This window comes from Caloenas nicobarica, chromosome 2 (genome assembly GCF_036013445.1).
Source record: "Caloenas nicobarica isolate bCalNic1 chromosome 2, bCalNic1.hap1, whole genome shotgun sequence".
NCBI lineage: Eukaryota > Metazoa > Chordata > Aves > Columbiformes > Columbidae > Caloenas > Caloenas nicobarica.
Window position 1 is genome coordinate 44,039,193 of NC_088246.1, and position 14,806 is coordinate 44,053,998.

General features: G+C 44.1%; 1 protein-coding gene across 1 annotated transcript in view; it reads left to right on the top strand.

Moving 5' to 3' along the window:
* The window catches only part of TGFBR2 (transforming growth factor beta receptor 2), a 60,204-nt gene extending 45,823 nt beyond the window's left edge, over positions 1-14,381 (top strand). Inside the window, exons 5-7 of the mRNA XM_065629766.1 lie at positions 590-731; positions 8,316-8,443; positions 11,835-14,381. Of these exons, the coding sequence (XP_065485838.1) occupies positions 590-731; positions 8,316-8,443; positions 11,835-12,014 (450 nt within the window). The 3' untranslated portion in view covers positions 12,015-14,381. The remainder of the gene's footprint in view (positions 1-589; positions 732-8,315; positions 8,444-11,834) is intronic.
* The last annotated feature ends 425 nt before the right edge of the window (positions 14,382-14,806 follow it).

The following is a 14,806-nucleotide window of genomic DNA, read 5'->3' on the forward strand; positions in this document are numbered from 1 at the left end:
CAGAGCTGCTAAAATCATTGCTGAGATTGCTCAGTATGAATAATGTTTATGAGAACAACTTTTCAAACAAAGGGGCCTATCTTTGGTTTCGATTCAAATGTGTGCTTCTGCATTCAGTACTTGTGAATTTGCTTTCTTCTGCCAGATCTGCATTTACCATTTGCCTTTTAAGCCTACCATGAAAAGAAACAGCTAACACTGTAATATGCAGTGTAAAAGAATACAATACGTTTCTTGCTCATCTGGAAGACAGTCAGAGGCAATTGCTTCAGGCCTGAAGGGCAAAGTTTATCTGTGAACAGCCAAAGAGTGAGAAAGCTTGTTAGTGTCAAAATTATTTGCTTAAGGAACGAAAAAGGGCTTTTTTTTTTTTTCTTTACCAAGGGAGGTGCAAGTAAGTTGGTAGCCAGGACAATGCCAGATTCCCCTGGCAGCAAGAAAGTATGACCTGTGCCAAGTATGGCCTGAATTTTTGGATATATGTCAAATGGCACCGTTGCTGTGAAAGCTGAAGTTAAATCACAGCAGAATCCAAAACGTGAATTACGGTTGCAGCTCCCTGAGCTCTCCCCGATCTCCTCTCCTACAGGTTGGCACAGCAAGGTACATGGCCCCTGAGGTTCTGGAGTCCAGGATGAACCTGGAGAACGTGGAGTCCTTCAAACAAACAGATGTGTACTCCATGGCTTTGGTCCTCTGGGAAATGACATCTCGCTGTAATGCCATCGGAGGTAAGTGCCATCAGTTTTCTTCTCTCTAAAAGTATGTTTGGACAGACATGCTCTCGTGGTTGTCTGGGGAGGGCATGATTCTTTTTAACTCTTACCATTTTTTCTAGTGTACCTGGATGCTGTAAATTAACAGGCCTTCGACAGCATGAGATGCACATGTGTGTGAACAGGCTTGAAGGGCAAGCACATGAAAGCGCAAGAAAATTGGTTCTTGATTGGTGTAAGGATAAATCTGCTGTTAGATAGGCCACTTTTAAAGATAATGTCCATTTTTCCTATAACGTTTTGAGTAGCCATGAATTGACCAAGAAGTGATAACTGCCTCCCATTTACTTTCATGGAATGTTAATTCTGACATCAAATGAGGGCTGGTTAAGTGTCCCGTTTACTAACTGATCATTTCAGTAAGAGCCATCATAAGGATATAGAAACCTTCCTGCTTTCCCAAAATCCCCTGCTGCTGCTCATTTTTTGTGATGTTGCACAAGATCACCTATGTGAGAAATCAAGGGATGTTTGTTGTATGAAGTGCAGTAACAAAATAAAAATTATTGGAACTGACTATCAGAACAGCTTCAGGAAGAGCTGCTGTGCCTATTCATATTCAGAGTTAGTTCACTGAAACAAAATCTCCATTTCTGCTTTGCCTAAAGCTGCCCCAGAATTCCCAGTGTGTAGCACTGGTATGTGCTAGAAATCAGAAAAGTTGCTGTTGAGATATCTGCATTACATATTGCCATGTTTGAAGATTTTCACCTTACTTTAGGGACTAAAATGAGACTAGGTTACATATAAAATTCTTCTGTCTGCTGATATTGTCTGACATTCATTCTAACAAAAACCGCTGCACAGTCCAGAGCTCTCACAGGCAGTCTTAAGGAGCGGGGCTATAAAAGGTAACACTAATGTGGATATTATATTAGAATGCAACTATGATTTGATTTGCTACTCTTCTTCCAAAACCAGAGGCTCCCTTTTCATTGGACTTGGCACAGTTGTGTCTTGAAGGGCTGCCACAGAGAGGAGAACAGTACGGGGAACATAGTGTACAGGAGGGAAACCAGTGTCCCATGGGAAGAAGTGCATAGCTGCTCCTTGTTTCTCGACTAAGGTCTGTGGGATACCACAAGGGTGTCCATGGAGGTCTCGGATGCTACTCTGCGCAGTGGCTGTGTGGCTGCATCACGGTGTCCATGTGCAGGCAGCAGGAATGCCACCACCCCCGTCTCCTCTTGTGTCTAACCAGCATTTAGTCTTACTGGGTGGGCTGGGCTGTGGGCAGCAGATTTGCCCCTGTTTGCGCCCTGCCGGGAAAGCTACAAAGCGAGTACATGTGCAAACAGCCAGTGCTAGCATAAAAGCAGGAAAAAAATTTATTTTCTAGTCAAACATTTCAGGGAAAAAAACATTTGGTGCTTCAGGAACTGAACCTCAGTCTGGCATTTTCCAAAGCAAACTTAGCCACATTTAACTGTCGTGGTCATGCCTGTTTCTGAATGTACTGGCACAACCTCAGCCTTCCATTAGCACTTTGTAAACGTGGCTGAGGAGATTTAAAACCCAAGAAAAAGGATCTTTGCCCTGTCTCTTGAGCTCTCTCTGTTTCTTGCATTTAGGAATTCACCTTATTAATACAAATATGAGCTGTTCACTGTGGAATCTTTTATCTTTGTTGATGCCCAAGTCCCTTCCTGTTCATATTTGCTGAGTACAGTGAAATGGAGATTGTGGCAAGAGCGAACCTTATTGCTGCTGTTCTCAGAAGGCAACTGCCTAAAAGAGGATATAAAACGAGTTTCATAAGGAAGGAAAATCACCAGCTTGTTTAGCTAGAAGAGACTGACCCATTATAACCTTGAGAAGAATAGCTGAAGTCATTTCAGGAAAAGGAAAGGTTACTCTGGCCTGCTATCCCCTTTGCTTTCAACGTGGAGCTTAACCCCGCTCACATCCTGATTTTCCCTATTCATTTCATCCCTCAGTCATCCTCAACTCTAGAAACACATTTCTTGATTTTTGTTCCTCTACTTCAGTCATTTTTCCAGTGGCTGAAGTCCTCAGCAAAACCACAGGAGTACCTGGGCAGATCTGTGGGGCTGGAACTTGGGCTTAGTGCCTTCATCAAGAGCAGTCAATAACAACTCCCAGGATGTAGCTCCCTCCACTTGTCACTGGTACCGAGCCGCAGCAGCATTGCACAGTTTCTCTCATGTCCTTCTTAGATTTTCCTGTCGTTGGTGCGGTCTGGCTATCTTTGCAACCAGCTGGTGAAATACCCTAACAGTGATTCATGCCTACGGCTCCCCCTCTGTTTTCTCTCTCCATCTGTCACTCGTGAGACTCTCTCCTCTCCTCACAGCCTTCCGGAGGAGCTGCCTCTGCTCACGCAAGCCCTCCTAAACTGTTCAGCACTGGGGGAAATGACCTCCCGTATAAGCTGGAGTTGGCTGACCTGATCACATCCAGCCTTTCCAAAGGAGCCTAAAAGATGTCGGCACCATCTTTGCAGGGTCAGCTCTGTGTCACTAGAGAAACCTGTGGCATTTTCGAGGGCAGGAGTGGCAGTCTAAGCTGAGGCAGCGGCATAAGTAGCTTTAATTAGGGAGGGAAGCATGTTGGGGGGCTAATTGCTGTGCAGCCACGTGAAGGTACAGTGACATTTCTTTTACAAAGGGAACTCTCGGGATTCATTTGTCAGCATGCAGGTGTTCCGTGAGGGTGGGAGGCAACGGAGGCAGGTCCTTTCAGTCCTGCAGCTTTGTCCAACACAGTCTCCATGCTATGCCAGCCCTTTTCACTCAGCAGACGCTTGAACAAAAATACCCAGCAGCATAATCCATACTGTGAAGCTGCCGTAGTAAATAAGCAGATGTGGATTGGCTTTCGAGCAAGGCCATGCTGTTCATTGTTACTTTGTTGTGCTAAATATGGAGAAGCAGAAATGGGACATGAGGGAAAGGGAGACAGAGGCAAAGATCGAGTTTGACTGATTTTTCACTAGAGTATAATTTAAGAGGCATATTTAGAAACTCAGCAATACTACTTTGGGGAGAACTTCAACTGCTCCACGCTGCCGTTAACTTGGTATTTCATTCAGTGCAACAGCTGTGCACCAGATGCTGCATGTTGCAAGAAATATAATTTTCATCTCAAGCACTTGCTTTCAGAGCGACACAGCTTTGGCGACTGAGGCAAGTGTAATTTCTCTGACAGGCTCCTAGAAAGAAAAGAAAACCATCTGTTTTGCTTCGGAGCAGCTACGGGCCAGAGACTGTTGGGGGTGACAGGGGAGAAGGAGAGGAAAGGGAACTTCTGAATGCATGGAGCTGGTGAAGATGGAGAAGAGAAACCCCTCAGAAAACAGCGATGTTGCTCAGACAGTATTGCCCTGCCCAGAGTGGTGGCTGGCTTCAGTAGAGCAGCAGGGCTTAGTTCGAAATGACAGCCTTGCTTTATAACAGAGCCGTGTTTAATATGAATAAAATCACTTATTAATCTTATGTTTGCTTGGAGGGAGTCAGCCAGGAGACGCAGTTTGGTAACTAAATATTTGTATGTCCTGTACCTTGCGAAATGCTCAGCTTTCATCATATTGACATGGTGAGGTGACAGTTTCTGGTGGCAGGGAGCGTTTTGGTAGGCTATACAGCGGCGCTGTGCCTGCACATTGGGCCCTGAGGTGGCTGCAACTGGAGCCTGATTTAAACCTCTCCTTCTGTGGAGCAGAGCACAATTAGGGCACGTCTGCACTGGGCTGGCTCATGAGGGCAGATAACCCCGAACTAGTACATCCACACAGTGCGGTGTCACCCCATGACAGTAACTCACATCATAGAAATTCTCTAAGAGTTACCATAGTGCTACATGTAAGGTAGCAACTGCTGTCCTTCGACAAGCCCAGAGTGCAGGAGATAAGGTTGCTGCATTACTTCCCACGTCGGGCACTGATGTGCTCTGTGCTCCTCTACTTTCCCACCTCTGGACCCAGCACACAGTGATTAAGCAGCCCATAACTGTACACTGATGGCAGAGCTCATGCGCTCCCAATCCTTTGGAAGGGTGACCGTGTCTTTGATCATCAGATGTGAAGTCACTTAAAACATGTCTGTGAAAGGGAAACTGCACGGTGTGTTCACCCAGCCCAATGCACCCTTGCCCTTTCTGGCGTGGAATGGGGAAACCTAGGGAAAATGTGAAGTAAGCATTTGACAGCTCCTTAAACTTGGCCATGAAATGGCTTTTGAGCTTTTGCTTTATGCATTATTATCCCTTTGTGCAACAGCTAATAAGTAGATCCACTACCCAAATTCCCCTAGCTGGAAGAAAGACACAGTCTTCACACACACAGGTGTGTCACCTTTCACCTCAATCCTGCTTTGATTCTACAAATGAACCTTCATCTTCCAGCATGAGAAGTTGTCCCACAGAAATGAGTAAGACAGATCACATGAGGGAGTGTTGACAGGATTTGTGGGTATGCTGTTCTGGCCCAAAGGAAGAGAATCTCACTGCAAAGAGCTTACAGTAGAAAAAGATCACATGAGCAAGGCGTATTTTTCATGAGGAACCCACAGCCAAATTTTGCAAAGCATTCTTTTCAGTAATCTCTCTGTCTGGGACTAAAACTCCAATCCTAGCATTTCTGAGAGTTATGGCCAGGCCAGTGTCAAAGGAAACCAGAGGTACAGTGATTATTAGTGCAAGGTAGCTCACAACCATGAAGATTAAATGCTGGAGGTAAAAGTTGAAGGAACTCTGCCATTACTGAACACTAAAGGTGCTGTAGTTCCTGGTACCTGAGGTATTTATGGTACTTCAGCCAGTTGTCTTTTTTAGTGCCTGACTGGTCTAAAAACAATCAAAAGAAACATGTAAGGCATAAAAAATAGATTCAGCACCTGTATACAGCCATGCACAAGCAGCTAGGCACAAACATCTTGACCTACCTCAAATTGACATCTGTTACATCTACTGTAGCACGTCAACACGATCCATAAATAACCCCAGCTATTACTGCAAAAATGTGTCTAACACCTGAGATTCCACAGCATAAGGATGATTTACTGCAAGAGGATTCAATGGGCTTTTCTTTCGAAGGGAAAGAGAAGCAAGATAATAAATAGCAAGAAGATGCCGCATGCTTTTCAAACTGAGGGAAGGCACGATGGTATTACTATAAAGTCATTACAGTGAATTGGCATGTGGCCTCAATTTCTCTACTGAAAAAAAAAAGGAGAGAAAAAGAAAGAAAAAACCTTAAACCTATTCAATCTTTATATTTGGAAGAGGAACGCTCATAGCATAGAGAGAGTTCCTCAAACAGGGAAAAATGTATTATGATACAAACCTACCAATTCCATGGGATGGCTGCTTTCCCTTCTCCCACTTGAACCATCTCATGCAGCTGAATGGTCTTCGAATTAAGCTCCGAGAGAGGGAACAAGTCAGCACCGCAGCACCAGCTTCCCTCTGTTGGGCATGCCAACTCCTCTGACTCCTCATATTGCAAGATCATCTCAGAGCATTGGCTGGTGTCCATGACCGCTACCACAATCAAACCATGACTAATGGAGATGGTGTAAGAAATGGCCACCTAGGTCATACTATTTAAATCTTCCCAGCAAACTTTAATATTTTGGTTAGCTTTGAAAGTGTAGGTATCTGCTTTGTTATCATTGTGCATCCGCTGTGTAGTAATCCAGGTCTGACCAGCAAGATGGCAACTTCCCAATTAACTTCTAGGGATAAAGTCTTGTAAATTTACTTTGGCTGAGTAATCTCTAACTCAGATTAATGCGGGTGAAACTGGTATGCCTTCTTGTAGAGGAAAGAAAGCAAAAAAAAGAGTTTGGCCCTTGAGTCTTAAAGAAAGTGGTTTACATATGACAAGGTAAGAGTTGTGTTTTAGGACTACAGCCACTCTCCAGAGCATTGTGTGGACAGTGGCCAACACCAGATGGTTCAGGAGGAAGAAGGAGAGCTGTGCAGGAGGCATCTGTGGGGTGATCTGCTGCACTGCACACACAGTTGTTTGCAGCTGGATCTCTAAATGCTGAACATTTGAAGCACAAGGTTTAATATCCCTTCCAAAATGTTTGTTATCGTAACTTGGCTATTCTTTTTAAGCATTGGAAGTTCTTTTTCTGTAGCCTGATGAAGTCTTCATCTCATGGCTATCACATAGAAGTGAGATCTACAGCCCGATTCTAAGTTTTGGGAGAAAACGCCACCTTTTAGTGATGTTCAATACTATTAAAACCTTGTCTTTATCATGAGACATGACAGAAGAATCTGACCGGTATTATCTTGACTATTAGTTATTTTCAATATTTCATCGTATAACCCCTTACCTTTCTCTCCAAAGTAAACAAAGCCAAGCTGTAGAGGTTCTTCCCATTTTTTTCTGGGCCTTTAATCATTGTTATCACCCTTTTCGGGGCTTCTTTTTACTATAAAATGCCCCTTGAGAGGAGTGAGCAGCACTGGACACTGCATTTGAATTTTGGGTGTAACATTGTGCAACAGTGCTGTGTTTCCTATCTCATTCATCTCTCTTCACACATCTTCTGGGCACTCACATGCATTCTGCAGACTGCCTTAGAGATTACACTTCAGTTTTTCTTGCCCTCAATTAATTCCTAGAAAGAAATAAGAGGCAGCAGAACAGGCCAACTTCATAAATCTTTATCTAATCCTAGCAAGTCATTAGGCCTGTGAGTAAAGTCTCCATCTGTTCCCAAAGAAACCACAGCATTTTCTACACTGTGTCAGCATCTACTATAATATTTCCGCTCTCAGAGATTTCTTGAGTTTTCTCCAAAGATCCCATATGTCTGCTTCTTCCTTTCTCGCTCCAAAGAAAAACGAAGAAAATATGCAACATGGAAACAAAACCTAGGATGGCAGCAGCCCCTTCAGGAAGATGTGCCCCTTGCATCATGGGTCAAAACTGACCCATTTTGGGAAAGAGACCTAAAATAAGAGAAGACTGCTGCTTTCTACAAAGGAATGCAGCTCAGTAATACACAAGGGCGCCATGACAACTTCCAGCACTGCTCCTTACCGTATCTTTGTCCTTCTCAAGCCACTGTTTCCTCCTAGCGGTCTGGCACATTAACATCTATCATGACCGAGATAGATTTTACTTTATATTTCACCTGTTAAGTGTGTGTGGACTCCAGGGCACCTAAGCAGGGCAAGTTCTTGCAAGCCTGGCTCAAGCAAAAGTTAGCTTGAAGCTCCTATGTATTTTGCCTCAGCACAGATTGAAAGGCTCACAGACCATTATAGGTTACTCTGCTGCTCTGACTGTTGCTAATATGATTATGTACTAGAGGGTTTAAATGGAAATTGTTTAGTTGGCTAGGAAAGAAAAGGGGAGAAGGGGCCATGTGGGAGAAACACATTTGCAACAGTTTGAAAATGCCAACTGGCTTTGCTTTGTTTGGAGCTGTTCAAGCAGAACGGTGGCACTGAGCAGCTAATCAGTAGCTCCTACTCCTCCAGGGAACAGCCAGCTCCCTTTGCACTTGGCACCAATGCAGCCCAGCTGAATACCCTTGTGTTTGCTTATTCTCTTGGCAGAAGTGAAAGAGTACGAGCCTCCATTCGGGTCTAAAGTGCGAGAACACCCCTGCGTGGAAAGCATGAAGGACAATGTCCTCAGAGACAGAGGGCGACCTGAGATCCCCAGCTCCTGGCTTAACCATCAGGTAAGGGTACCACATCTGAGCAGCTGGGAGCTGCACTACACATTTAGCTGCTGTCTGAAGCCTGAGCTTCAACTCTGTGTCCCGTCCAAGAGGCTGGACCTCTCTTTTGCACAGATTAGAGCTCACAATGACACCAGTGTTACCATGGTTCAGACACCACAGTGCTCTGCCTGCCCCAAAGCCCTGGGATTTCTGCTGCCCACCAGCATAATCTAAAAGTGATCAAAACAAAAAGGTTGGAAAACTGAGACCCAACAATCATCCAGCCAGCTGCATAATAATTAGGGCCTTGAAGCACACTGTGTGCAGGCTCTGAAAGGTCACAGAGAACTACTTTGCACACAGGCCACTTCAGCAGAGAAAAAAAAAAATCTCAGTACTTTATCATGGAGAGCAGTCATAGTTGTGTCCCAGCTGTTGACAGGTTTAAGAAAATAGGAAATGAGTCTTCAGCAAGCCAGTCTGGTTTTATTCAGGTTGCGCATTAGCAGTCCATTTCCCTTGCATGTCGTGAAGCACGCTGTCAGCTTTCCCCATTCACGGACACCACGGTTGCACTTCCTAGGTGACGGTCGCAGCCTAATTTCTCAGTAGATGAAACCGAATGGAAAGAAGCAAAAGGCACACATTTCTTCACCTTTGCTCTGAGCAGTTTTATCAGAAGAGATGAGAATCGCCTCAGAGGGAGGAGTAAGGCTTGGTCATTCCACTTGTCAATGAAATATGTTGAGTGGTTTTTACAGACAAAAGGAAAGCAGCATGAACGTTTATAAAAGCCCTGGCAACCAAGATCAGCTAGTATTTCTGTCAGGAGCAATGTAACACTCCCTTTTTCATTGCAGTTGAGATGTTAAAATCACAGCCTAACACCTACTTAGGACTAAGGCCAAGCGAGTGGCCAAAATCAATCACCTTTCCAACCAAGAACAATGCATCTGCCACCTGCTGACTATGGCAGAGTGCAGCCCCTTCCCGGACCACAGGGACTTGCTCCTTTTATAGCCGTCTGCAATGAGTAGAGTTATCGAGGAGGGTGCTTTGACTGAGGAGGAGAGCTGTATTTTGAGGGACACCTGGGTATCTGATGTTACATGTACTAAAAAGCCCTTGACATTTCTAGGAGCCACAGATACAACCATCTTCTAAATGACAAGTTGAGATGGGAAGGAGAGATTATACTAATGCTTATCTTTGTGGAAAAGAACTATAAGGTTGCAGAAATGTTATAAAAATTGTCGATGAGCTGGTAAAAGGGATCATGAGTTGACTGCAGTTGTTTGTTTTCCACAAAGCCAAAATGAAGTCCAAACTGGTGATGTGGTACTTTAGAAGAGCCCAATTAACAAAGCAGAGAAGAATACTGAGCCAGGTCATTTTGGAGATAAAAATTAAATAGTAGAAAATGCTTAAAATTAGGAACATTGCTGAGAATATTCAAAAGACATGGTCTCATGTGAAAAAAATTAAAGAAGGGTAGAGAACTGATTAGGGAAACAGAAGAACAACAGGAAGATCTGTGGTCAGCAAACTTAAGGATAATCACAGTTTTCTCAAGAGCAAAAGGAAATCTAACTTAGTACCAATCTGTTGCTGGATATGAAAGAAAGATACTGCTTATGCTGATACAGAGGCAGACATGGTCAGCAAATATTTCTGTTCTGCATTTGGGAAGAGTCAGATGATGTATTTGTAATAGAAGGTGATAAAAGCCCCTATAGAGCAAAAGTCATTGGCACGTGGGGCAGAGTTCGGTGGCCCAGAGACTTGTCTGTGGCAGGACACAGCATTACTTGGCAATAGAAACGGGCAGTACCGCTGGTTGTGCCTTGGAGAGAAGTGTCCAGGAGCTCGTTTCATGCACAGCCGGGCACAGCAGCAAGCGTAGGTGTGCCCAAAGGTGCCCAAGGGTGGGCTCGTGGTCTGCATGATGCTCAGGCATGGGGCAGCCCCCCAGCTGCTCGAGTGTATGGTGGGCTGCAGCTTGAGGTACTGGAGTAGAACTGTAAGATACACCTTGAATTTCATCACCTCTGGGTTTAGATAGCAAGTAAAATGATCGCAGATTTGGACCTGGGTGTCTTGCGTTTGACTTCGGAGTTTTCTTCCCTACATAAAACCCAGACCTCAGTCTGCCCCCAGTGCAGGGCACCGAACCGACTGGGAGGATGGTGCGTCTGCACTCCTGTATCACCGGGATGGGCACAGCTGCCTCCAGCAGCATTCAGCTAAGAGTCGAAGGCAAGAAACGAGTGCCTGATAACACACTCACAGGACATTTAATGAAGGTGGATTTAATTCCCTTCATCTGAATCCCTTCAGCATTTCACATTGCGCTATCTAAAATGCAGTGATGCATCGGCTTCTGTAGGGCTGTGACACTTTGCAGCAGCTGAGAATCTGCTTTGAACTCCATAGAAGTTGATCTCACTGTAATGGCTTTTCCATATTCATTTCCTTCCTCTGCAGTCCTGTTTTTGTAATGAACTCATTATTCATCATGATAAAATTCTGGAATGGTTTTACATATTACAATTCCGCCCCCCCTTAATGAGATTTGTTGCACTATTGATTTCAAGTTAATGTTTAATATTTAATTTAATTTACTGCTTGTAATTTCAATGCCAGCAGAAAACTAATGTCATTTGTATACAGACAATAACATTCTGCTATTAACATTGACATCAGTCAACATCACAAATTAGGTAAATTATGCAATTAATGCAGTGTTGTGAAATGTTATTTTTTTAAATAAGAAGTTTAAGATAAATCCTACTTAATGGGCTTTTAGTGCCATAAAGCAAAGCACACAATTTCGTGGCAAGTACCTCATGTTTATAAAATGCATTACAGAGATGCAACTGTTTTTTGCTCCTGTAAACATGTGCATCAGCATTGAAATGAAGGTTAAATAGTTACATCTGCGAGTGACATGTGTTTAAGTGTTTGTGGGACTGTGGCCCATATTTGCACATAGATTTAGTTAGTCTGCAAGGAATTCATAAAGGGCTGATGTAGGGCCTGATATTGCTGGCAATCAGAATTTTGTTCAAAAAACCCGAACAGAATTCAGGCACGCAAAGGCATGTGTTGAGCCGGAAGTCATGTTATCCAAGAATTCTGATCATACTTATTGGAAAAAAAAAACCACCTTACTTGCCCAAGCATAATTTTTCTTGTTATAAAGTATCAGAATATATGTCCAGAAAACACAGTACTAACTAAAGTACTGAAAGTAGAGTCTCTTTAAAAAAAAAAAAAGCATGCCCATAAAGCACCTCTGGGATGCAGGTGAGTAACCCCCAGAACTTCAGAGGGCAGTAAAGCAATTGTCACACAGGGGCTTTAGCGGTGACCAGCCCCATCACGGCTTCTCTCTCTCTGCTCTCTGCAGGGCATCCAGATGGTCTGTGAAACCCTTATTGAGTGCTGGGACCACGACCCCGAGGCTCGGCTCACGGCGCAGTGCGTTGCGGAGCGCTTCAGCGAGCTCAAGCACCACGACAAGCTGTCGGGAAGAAGCTGTTCGGAGGAGAAGATCCCTGAAGACGGCTCTGTGACCACCGCCAAGTAGCACACACCCAAGAGCTCCGAAATGGAGGGAAGTTGCTCCTTAAAGGCGTTCACCTTGGCAAAGGAAGAAGTTTTGACTTGCTTCCTGAGGGACTGAGGCTGTCACTACTCCCTTTAAGGCTCTGGCTCCGGACAGAGAGATGTATTTGTGGGAATTAAAAGCCGGGGAGTAGGTGTCATACCCTAGCATTGGCTGCTGGCACCATGTCGTAGGAGGAGCTATGTATGTTAGCACTTCCTCAGGAAATGAGATTTGAAAATAGCCAATAACATTATGCACTTTATTAATGCCTGTATATAACTATTAAATTGCTATTTTTATATATATATACATATATATGTAAAATGTGTGTGTATGTATATATATATATATATGTATCTATCTATATATCTATAAACAGCCATGCTCTGAAAAAAGAGGTTAAAAAATATATATATTACCGGTGCATTAGAGATGCCTCCCGCTTAGGGGAGGAACCTGAGGAGACTGGCATGGCACGACACCAGCAACTGTGCACTAAGCGCTCTGCCAAAAAGATAGGAATACTATGCAATAAGAAGATGGCTTTCAAAGCATGTGCCGTGAACACCTGGCCGTGGCCCTGCCGTTCCGATTTGCAGGACCAGTGTCACATCGGACAGGCCAATTCGGCTTTGCAGTTGTACCTACACATTCCTGTCTGCAGCACATTTTGGAAGGTTCAGGGATGCCTTTGCCCTCTCACCTTAACTCCAGTGTCTTCGTAGTGTCGTGGAATAGGAGCGTGAGGAAGTTTGTTCCCTCCCACACGTGTTTCCATACAGAGGTCATTAATGTTATGGGTTTATTGCTTTGAATTCACACTGCTTGCAAGCAGGTAACAAAGTATCAGCAGGGTGAGCTTTCCCCTCCTGCCATCCCCACCCCCAAACCACACAAAACAAGATGGGGCCAGCAAGAATCCAAGCAGATGTTTCGTATTTGCTGTGCATTCTGAGTGCAGGCAGTACTATTTTTTTTCCTTCCTTTTACCTTGATTGTGTTGCTGCAAAAGCAAACATTTTTTCCTCTGTACAGCATGTCTAATTGCTTGTCATGCCACAGTCTGACTCCGTTTCACACTTTCTAGGAGAAAAGTAGAGAGACAACAGCCAGTGCCTTTATTTTTGCAAAAGGACCCTGGAGGTGAGGAAAAGTTCCGTAGCATTAGCTTGATGGCTTATCCTGCCCTCAGCACTGCTTGCATGTAGGGCAGCCCTCAGCAAGTCAGCAATTAACAGAAAAACCCAGGGAAGATGATTTATTCCAAAAGGATGCATCAGACCTTGCTTACATTCTTTCATTTCTCCAAAATGTTTCAGACAGTTGACATTCACATTTGGCCTGTATAAATGACAGCAGTGTGTTTTATTAAGGGCTGACAATTTTGTCTTCAGGAGTTTTGCAGCGATTTTTCCACTTTGTTCTTCCCCATGGCATGTAAGCAGGCCTTACAAATTGGAAATTCAGCCAGCAAAAACCAGTCCTCTACAGACGTAGCTGGTGCCATTTATTAAACACCTTTGACAGATAAACATCGATATTTCTCTGGAAGACATTGCCGTGTAAGTGAATAGGAATCATGATTATTCAAATAGGAGCTAAGATTTATGATGACAAATAGTTTATTTGAAATACTTTTGTATCTGCCTTTTTTTTTTTTAATTTCTTTCATTTTAACCAAACTACTCAGAAATATTTAAACAGAGTGGGGTGAAATCTCAAAAACTACAGTCGAATTCAGAGGATATGATGTCAAATTTTGTAAGGGAGGGGGCGCGTTTTTTGTAAAAAAAAAAAAAAAAAAGAAAAAAAGAAAAAAGGGCGGCCGGCTGGGCGCGAGGCTGCGGAGCTGCTGGCGGGGCGGGGCCACGGGGGCGGGGCCAAGGCCGGGGGCGGGGCCAGGGGCGGGGCCTGCCGCGCTGCAGGGACGCGCCGCTGCCGCCGTCTCGGCTGCTCGGAGAGGGGACGGAGGGAATGCGGCGGCCTGTTTCCCTGCCAGCCCCGCTGAAGTTCAAAGAACGACATCCTGTAGTTCCTGACAATACTGACATTTTAATGTTTTGTTGGTTTTGTTTGTTGGGTTTTTTTTTTTTTAAAGTTTTGTGTTTTGTTTGGTTTGGTTTTTTACTACTACATGTAAAGGAAAATTTTTGTACTTTTAAGGAATATTTCCCCTGTACATCATGTATGAACTAGGAATGTGAACAATATATACTCTTGTATATCAAATTTGTCAAGCACTTAACTTGCTTTGTAAACCAGTTTGGTTTTTTGGGGGGGGTTTTGGGTTGGTTTTTTTTTTTGGTCTGTTTTGTTTTACATAAATCAAATGTTTATTGGAGCAAATAAAATAACACCGACTCAAGTTTGTCTTTCATCTCTGGAGCACCCAGAATAGGGAGAGGGCTTTCCCAAAAATGAATCCTGTCCTAAAATGGTTCAGGTCCATTCCTTCCCACCAGAGGCCTGAATGTCATGCCCAGTGTGTCCAGTGGCCTTGGCATGTGTCCTGCTTTGCTAATGACACCTTCTCCCGGTCTCCATCTTGCCCTTTAGCAAACAGCACTAGCAGATGCCCGATCTTGCTGGCCCATCAGCCCCTGCAGTGTAAAACCTTCAGGAGTCTCAGGGGAGGGGACGGAGAAGAAGGTTCACAGTTGACACTCTCCTGCTTTTAGCTTCCTCAGTTCTCAGTGTAGATGTGGCACTCGAGGCCATGGTTTAGTGGTGGACTTGGCAGTGTATGGTTAACGGTTGGACTCGTTGATCTT